We start from the raw sequence: 8,723 nt of genomic DNA on the forward strand, positions 1-8,723 counted from the left end.
TGTGATCTTAAGAAGGTTTATTGAAGGGGGAACAAGGCCGCGGTACAGGCACACGTCAGACACAATACACGGGGTTCAAGAAGAAAGCGTGAAGACGGCGCCCGCCTCAATCACTTGCTAGCCCAGCTATCCGAACAGCTTATCCCACAGCTCCACCTTCATGATGGCTTTGCCCAGCGGGCCCATGGTGGCTTTGACATCCAGGTAGTTGCCCACGTAGTTGATCCCCGTGCCCGTGGCGTGCTCGCGCACAAAGCCGTGCTCCAGCTGCTTCTTCTCGTTGTACATCTCCTTGAACAGGTCCTTGTTGCACTCGCGGCCCTTCTTGTAGATGCCCACGGCGTACCAGTTCTTGTACAGGTTGTAGTCCCACGGCACGGAGAACATGATGGCCAGCGTCTCGATGTAATCTTTCTGAGACCTCTCGAAAAGGTCGTAGGTGAAGACGCCCACGCTGCCCGTGGCCTTGCTGCTGCTCTTGGTGAAGGTGCACACCTCCGTCTTCATGGGGCGCACCGTGGGCTGAGGCGGGTTGTACACCTCGCCGTTCTCCAGGTGCACCCTGTCAAGGGGCCGTCCATTAATCGATTAATTGATCCTTTAGATATCAGTTGATTTTGTATGTGTGTGTGTGTGTGTGTGTTAGGGGGTGCGGGGGGGGGGGGGGGTCCGGAGCGGCTTTGGTAAAATGCAGTGCACTACTTGATTACAACCAGCAGAGGCACTGTTGACTCGCCCTCAACTAGCCTGCGGGGCTAAAGATGGCTTTATCCTCTGCCTCTTGAAATGAATGGAATTCATAAGAATTTCAATCAGATCTCATTTTGCGTCTCAAATAAATCGATGTGAAATACAAATAATACAAATGTACATCATTGAAAGCAGGTTTCTTCTTAAAACTGATTTTAAAAAAATATTCTGCAATAACAAACAAAAATAATTGAAATGCCAAGACACTTAAAATCGTGATTGCAATGTTCTCTGCAATCTACGGTGAACGGAAATAATAAGAATTCAAATCCAATCATTTAACGCAGATTCCTTAATATTCGTTGTGTTCTGAGATGTATTTCTTAATGCAGTTGTGCCTTGAGATACGAGTGACCAGACTTTCTAGTTTTTCGAGTGGTAAGCAAGCCACTGGTTGGCTGATTTCTGAGCGTCAGCACGGAATAACTTCAACTTAAATCTCAAGGCACCACCATATCGATATTTTGATTTTTTTTTTTAAAATACCGAAATGACGAAAAGCGGTTATCGTAAAGATACATGTAAATGTATATAACTACAAATAATCCAAAAATATAATCAATATAGAACACATTCGGAAAAAATATTTGCCATTTTGTCGATTGCCAGTACACGTTACTAATTAATGACCTTTGCAAAGGCCAAAATGAGAGTTTTGACGTTGCATCTCAGTATGTGGTGCCTAATGGCACTTCCAGTCCTTACTTGGGGTTAATGAGGCAGTAGTTGTTGGTCAAATTAGTGATCTCGATGGTCACGCTCCTCCTGCTCGTCACGTCGGCGGCCACGGCTTCGGCGGATTCCGTCATGTCGACTGTGACAGCGAGTCGGGAAGAGAAAAGAAAAGAAAATGGGAGATTGAATTGAACGCTCCGCTGTCTCCTTCACCCCAATCATCCGAAATGAATCCAACGAAAAACATCATCCTGACCTCTCCTCTGCCTACATTGCTCTGCTTGGCATTCCACTGACCTTCCGAGGCCACAGGTAGAGCAGCTGCGCTTATAAATGATGGATTCGAGCCCGGGTAATGAGATGTGTGAAGTGCAGCTTTGAGAACCGCTTTGGTCTGACTGTCAGCAGCCTAATTAGTGAGCGTACCTTTTCAATTACAGCCAATCATGTCAGGCGAGGCCAAAAAAACATTTTTTTTTAAATGTTGGCCATACAAATGCACCCGAAACGCTTCAACAGGCTTGCATCTTAACTTTCATGAACGTAGGCCAATAAGTATCCGTAAAATCTCTCAAAGACAAAGCGTCTTACCTGCTTCAACGACCTGTAGGCGCTCTCAAGTTCCAAAGTGTGGGGGGGGGGGGGGGGGGAAGGAGGAAAAGTAGCAGAGGAGGATTTTTTTTCTTTCCTTTTTTTTTTTAGTTAGGACAACACCCTTTTCATGAAGAACGTTTCCACCCTTTCAACGGTGCGTCAGTCTTCAGTCAGTCAGTCATCCAGATCCCCCCCTTCCACACCCCCCGGCCCCTTTAACCATGGAAAGACAGCAAATACATTTGCACCTGAGCCACACCCAAGTCTGCGGCGCGTATTTACTGTGAGCAAATAGGAACGAAATCCACCCGACCTGCAGGCTTATTGTGTCCTGAATTGGTGCTTGAGTTGTCATTGTGCAAGAGAAGCAACCGGGGGCAAGTCGGGACCCATGTCTGGGGGCGGGGCTTTGGTGCTGGAATTCTGTTGGGGCTACATAACAAAGACTTGCTTGTAAATCATCGAGATCTGTCATTCCCAACCACTGTGGCGTGTCCTGCAAGAAAAAGATCCATTTATCACTTACCGACTACATCCTGAGCCGTACGCTTACAACGTTCGGGTCTGGTCTGGTCAATGGGTTGGCGGCTCCGGTCCCCACGGAAATTAGGCTCCCTTTGTAGAACTGTTTAATTCTTGACGTTAAGACTTATTTCTACATTCTCAAATTTGGTTCGACCACAAACGATATTCAGCTAGTCTTTTGTCCTGTCTCACACCTGAATTTTGGCCTGTTTTACTGCCACGTCTCCTCTATTTTTGTATGGTGGTATGGCGGAGATTTTGTCAAATATGTGCCTTAGCTCAATAAAGGGTGGGGAGAAACAGAGAAACACTGACCTGGAGCAGTGGTCCTCAAGTGATGTCAACCTACTAAAATAAAAAAGATTATTTTTTTTTTTTTTGGTGAAATGAATTAAAATAAACACAAGAATGTTTAAAAAAAAACTAAAGATAACTAACTGAAAAAGTATAACCATAATTAAAGCAAAAATTTGGTTTGCTTTCTTTGTTGTCATTTCATAGATGCGCTTTCAACTTTGATTTTTAATGTATTTATTTCAGTGTTACTTAAAGAAAGAATATTGAAAATGGGATGATGGGTTACAGAGAATTTTTTTTTTGTGTGTCAGAAAAACTTGGCCTTTTTTGGGGAAAAAAAATGTACTTGTATGTGAGAATCTGGTCAAAGAACGCCCTTCAAATTACACAAACGCTAGTTTGACATTTACATTCACCCTTGTTGGAATGGAAAATTGTCACAAAAGCATACGAGCCTCGCATTCCACATACAGATTGGGACTTGCTTGGGGCTCCCTTCCCCAACCTGCCAAGAACAACAACGGCAACGATGGATTTCTCCATGTGATGTTTAACAGCAAGCAACTGTTTGGCCACAGGCTTGCTTCCAGCGGACACTCCCAGTTTGAAGTTCATTTGAAAAGTGATCATAAAACCAAGAGAATCACATAGTGGGCATTAAACCAAAACGCATTCGTTTCGACTTAGCGAAATCCGCTCGCTTAATGCTAACACACGTTTCAAAGCAGGGTTTTCAACTAGGATTAGGGTTTCAAGGTAGGATTTTGAGCGAGGGTTAGGGTTTCAAATTTGGGTTTTAAATTAGAGCTCGGGTTTCTAATTAGGGTTTTGAACTAGGGTTAGGGTTTCAAAGGAGGGTTTTGAACTAGGGTAGGTGTTTCAAATGACGCTTTTGAAGAAGGGTAAGGATTTCAAATTAGGATTTCAAACACGGTTTCGTGCCTTAAATGAGGGGTTTCAACTTGGATTACGATTCCAATTTTGGGTTTTAAATTAGGCTTTCAAGGTAGGGGAACTGGTTTCAAATCAGGGTTTCAACCTAGGGTTAGGGATTCAAAATAGGGTGTCAAATTAGTGTTCGGGTTGCAAATTGGGGTTTTAAATTGAGGTTAATGTTTCAAATTAGAGTTTCACATTTGGGTTCTACATTGGGGTTAGTTTGTCAAACTAGGGTTTCAAAATAGGATTCAGGTTTCACTTTGGGGTTTAAAACTACGGTTTAGTGTCTTGATTTAGGAATTTCCACTCGGGTTAGGATTTCAAATTAGGGTTTTAAATTGGATTGAAGGTCTTAAACTAGGATATCAAACTCGGATGCTGGTTTCAAATTAAGGTTTTAAATGAGACTGAACAACCGTATCCACAGCCACCCAAATCCAATCTTAGTTGCCACTCACTGGAGTGAAATAATGAGCCATAATGAAACCAGCAACAAACAAACAATTAGACGTGAGTGCTTTATTATATCAATCAAATAACATTGAAGGCACAATACGAAGTAGCGAGCCAGCATGCTGGCCATGCACACTTTCATTTTTTGCACTTTTTGGACACTTTTCAGACCCTGGCTGGCAAGTCAAATAATTTGGTGGTCCGACAACTCAGTATTTGTAATTGATCTAAAATGGTAGTCCGTGTTTTACCGCGTTTTAAAATCCCAACCAATCGAAGGCCAAACCCATTTTGACGTCTGAAGCAAGTGAAAAGCTAACTAGCGAGTCAACTGATCATAAAACTCCACTTTCACGATGGCCTTGCCCACAGTGGACATGGTGGCCCTCACATCCACCTGGCTGTTGCCGTACACCAGCCCGGAGCCGCTGGCGTCGGCCCGCTTGAAGCCGCTCACATCTTTGCCGTCGTACATTTGCTCGTACAGCGCCTTGTCGCATGCGCGCACCGCCTGCAATATGCCCACCGCCAGCCGGTTCTTGTACAAGTTGTGGTCGTAGGGCACCGAGAACATGACGGCCATGCGGTGCGAGCACACGCGGCTCTGCATGTGGAAGAGGTCGTAGGTCAGCAGGCCCACGGCGCCGGTGGCCGTGTGGTCGTCTTTGGTGAAGGAGCACAGCTCGGTGTGCATGCTGCGGATGGTGGGCTGGGGCGGGTGGTGGCAGAAGCCGCTCGACATGTACACCCTGCCGCGCACAAACGACAAGGCAGCCTTTTAACAACAACGGCAAGTTTGCATTTGAACGTCGTCAGGCAGTTCCAACGTTGACAACTCCACCGCAAGGACACGGAATGGTGGCAGGAGTCCAAGTTAAGCCAATCAGTCGATTTTTGAATGATACATGAGAAAACTTTGCACTTGAAATCAAATTCTGAGCTATCTTAAAAAAAATGTAAAATTGCATTGCTTACTTACCTTGGTCTCGTGCTGGGGGAAAAAGTGACGGTGTGATTGCCGTGGATGCCCGACGAGACGTTTCAATTTTCAAAGCGTTTGTCACGGCAGTTCACCGAGCAAGGTTTGGATTAAGTATTATTTAGCTGTGCGTGACAAATGGCAATTTGGACTTTCTACGGCTTATGACGTGACTACAACTACGGTGGCCTGAAAGGGTCAAAATGCCTCAACACTTACCGACCGGCGGGCCCAGGAAGCACTAGACGGTAACCATTACAAAATATCGGACCATTGCCGGGGCAGAGGGCTTTGCTGCATTATACGGCATACAAAGGACGGTAACACGATTGACATGACACAGTGTAACACAATGCACTCTCAGCATGTTTAGTGGGAAGGTTTAGTGTGTGTGTGTGCGTGTGTGTGTGTGTGTGTGTGTGTGTGACAGAGCTGCCTGATGCTGATCGATGGCGTGCACACATCGAAGCAACACTGAGTGTACCTGCCTGCGATGTGCAATGAGGCAGTGTGCGTGTGTCGCTGCATGATGGATAGGTGCATCCTGCAGAGTGATGTCACTGTCTCACACACACACACACACACACACACACACACACACACACACACACACACACACACACACACACACACACACACACACACACACACTTCTCTCTTTCTGTAAATGTGTGTGAGTGAGTGTATGTGTATATATGTGTATACTGTATATTATATATATAGCTGAACATACTTTCCATATGTACTTTTAGCATACTGTAAAAATATTTTTTTACATAAATACAAAATTCAAAATTGGAGGCAGTGAGGTGATTTAAAAAAATAAATTATGATAAACAGATCATCGATAATATGCCCATAAATTATAATCGTCACAGTTCATAAAAAGGTCGGGAAATTTGAAGCTTGAGAGGCATAAAAATCGGGGGAAAAAAATTATAATAGTAAACTGAATGAGGAAATGAGGAAAGCATGAATAAATACTAAAGTAAAGAATCATAAAATAAAACATATGCATCACCTCTACAATGTACGGTATGTACATAATATGGACAGAAGTATTGGGACACAGAGCCATCCCCAAGTTTTGATGGGCTATTTTTTCCCAGTTTCAAAGTTCCACCAAATTGTCCCCATTAAATTGCCCAAAGCCGGCAGAGCGGTTCATTGCAACTCACTTGGGGTTGGTGAGGCAGTAGAGGGAGCTCACGTTGGTGATTTCGAACGAGCAGTTCGTGTCGGTGCTCAGGGTGGCTGACAGGGCCTCTGCCGTCTGCATGGTGGCTGCAAGACATTGACTCACTATGTCATCCCATGTTCGACATAACCCAAAATTCGAAACAGTGCGTAAAATCAGCAAATGACAACAAAGCGAGCAAATTTTTTTGTGATGTGAAAATCCTCTCTACCTGTTTTGGGGTGAATCAGCCGGCTTGTGTGAGGCGGGGCAGCGTCTTCTTGTGTTTTCCCCCGACCTGAGCAAGAACGACGAAGAGGAGCAGGAGGAGGTGGGGAGTCGACTTTCCTGACACAAGTGCAGGCGTGTTCACTGTGCTAAGTGGAACAACAAAAAGGTCCATTTCAGCCACACCCTTAAGAGTTGTAGAAGAAACGTACTGAATTAAATATGAATGATGGAGTAGTAATTTTGCATATAACAAATGATAGTAAATAACTACTGTTAAAAAAATAATAACTGAAATAACATGTGCGTACAATTGCAACCAGAATTGATGTTTTTCCCCTCTGGTCAGGTCACAAGTTTGCCCGGTCACTTGTTGCTAGGCAGAATTTGTCAGGGCACCATCTCGTGCCCCTTGTCAAGTAGGGATGAAACGATCATGGCAATATTGACATCACACGTTATTCAAATTACCGTGATATCATCGTTGTCATGTCAAGCACCGCATCTGTTCAATAAGAAGGCTTGTATGTTTACGTTGCCACTTGTTGCTAGGCAGAATTCCTGGGCAAAGTCGGTTTTGGCTCAAATCCTGATGAGGGGAAAAAAGTCAATTACAAGACATAATAATGACGGATCCATTTGGTCGATACACGATATGATAGGAAAATGACAAAAACAGTTTGTAATTTGTTTTGCCCAATACAATCAAATATAAACCAACATTTGCGATGCGACTCTTTCTATTTCCCATTCTATCCCACCTAATAAACATGACATGGGACTTCTTTCCATGTGATCCTCCAGGGTGTTTTTTTAAGCAAATGTTTGACTATTTAAATTGATTAGCATGCTCTTCATCTAAATGGGAAAAGTCGCAGACGTCTCTCTGGCAGGTTCCGGATTGTGACTAGCAACCAGCGCCATTATTGCACAACGTGGGGTTTGCAGGTGAGAGTTCGCTTGGGAATGCCCATCCCACATTTCACTGCTCCTTTAGAATATGCTTGGCTAGCTGCATGCTTCGCCTGGAGGGACCACACACACACACACACACACACACAAGGGTGTACTGTACTTGGGTATAAGATGAGAGCTATTATGTTTTCCCCCCCACACACACTTTGAGATGTGCTTCACTTGTACATGTGACGTGGCGCCAGCTGTTGGGAAGCCTTCATCTTCGATGCTTCAAGTCAGCAGATGGTCATAAAAGACTGCAAAAAGAAGAAAAAAAAATAGACATGCATATTATTTTTTAAAAAAATACTACATTTGCATGAGACAAACTTTGTATGTGTATTTAAAGCATTCCATGTGATGCTTAGCCAGTTAGCTTGGCAGAAAATGGCATTCATCCTTTTATGCACCCTGTAAGATGATAACATGATAAGCGGTCCACTGTAGTACCCGCTGTCCCTGAAAGGGTTAATCGTGAGGCGAAGTAGCCTCGCCTTCATTATATCCCGCGACAACATTCATCATATGGTGAAACGAAATGGGAGCAAAGGGGTGAGGCCACATTCATCCGGAAAACAAAAGCAAAAGAAGCCGAAAGAGTGCTTTTTGTGTTAGCTTGTGCTTTTATTTATTTATTTTTAATTTTTATTTTTTTTACAATTTAAGCCAAAGAAAAGTCGCTGGAGCTGGAATTTTAGCAGGAATAAAATTGTAAGGATGTGACAAAAAAGACATGTAAATGGTTTTCATTTTAGAAAAAAAATAAAGTTGAAATGCAAAACTAAAAGCATCGTTTTACACGGGAAGTAGAGCTCGTTTCATGGGAATGAAATCAGAATCATGAGTCAATGACATTTGTGAGGTCACTTGTTGCTAGGCAAATTTCATTTGGCAGGGTGACACAAAAAGGACAAAATCTTAACAATCTGTAGATACGATTCATGCATTCATCATTTTCAATTACCGCAATGGCGGGATCACGGATCACCCACCCCCCCCTTTCCTTTTTAAAACAAGCAAAGCTGTTGGCTTTTCTCTCTTTTTTCTTTTAATCCAAACGATGTGGTGAAGCTGCATGCGTGCTGCTGAATTCAAAATGGAGATTAAGAGAAACCATTCAAATAACAAGCAGGTATTATTAATTAAGGA

At 43.6% G+C, this 8,723-nt stretch overlaps 2 protein-coding genes across 3 annotated transcripts; both read right to left on the bottom strand.

The window, feature by feature from the left end:
- On the bottom strand, positions 1-2,105 carry apnl (actinoporin-like protein). Of its 2 annotated transcripts, none has more exons than XM_086134041.1 (3): positions 2,017-2,105; positions 1,456-1,564; positions 1-562 (listed from the first exon to the last, which is right to left on the bottom strand). In XM_086134041.1, the coding sequence occupies exons 2-3, from the start codon at positions 1,557-1,559 to the stop codon at positions 127-129; spliced, it is 540 nt and encodes a 179-aa protein (XP_085990167.1). In that variant the 5' UTR covers positions 1,560-1,564; positions 2,017-2,105; the 3' UTR covers positions 1-126. The 2 variants fall into 2 exon arrangements, with proteins under 2 accessions (XP_085990167.1, XP_085990168.1); XM_086134042.1 differs by lacking the exon at positions 2,017-2,105 and adding an exon at positions 1,682-1,705.
- A 2,179-nt stretch (positions 2,106-4,284) lies between these two features.
- On the bottom strand, positions 4,285-7,105 carry LOC147192886 (uncharacterized). Its single transcript, XM_086133520.1, has 4 exons — positions 7,089-7,105; positions 6,622-6,766; positions 6,391-6,496; positions 4,285-4,982 (listed from the first exon to the last, which is right to left on the bottom strand). Exons 3-4 carry the CDS (start codon positions 6,489-6,491, stop codon positions 4,553-4,555), a joined length of 531 nt encoding a protein of 176 aa, XP_085989646.1. The 5' UTR covers positions 6,492-6,496; positions 6,622-6,766; positions 7,089-7,105; the 3' UTR covers positions 4,285-4,552.
- Between the last annotated feature and the right edge of the window lie 1,618 nt (positions 7,106-8,723).

The sequence above is a fragment of the Hippocampus guttulatus genome, chromosome 16 (genome assembly GCF_054856545.1).
Source record: "Hippocampus guttulatus isolate MCC_2025c chromosome 16, RoL_Hgut_1.0, whole genome shotgun sequence".
In the NCBI taxonomy this organism is placed as follows: domain Eukaryota; kingdom Metazoa; phylum Chordata; class Actinopteri; order Syngnathiformes; family Syngnathidae; genus Hippocampus; species Hippocampus guttulatus.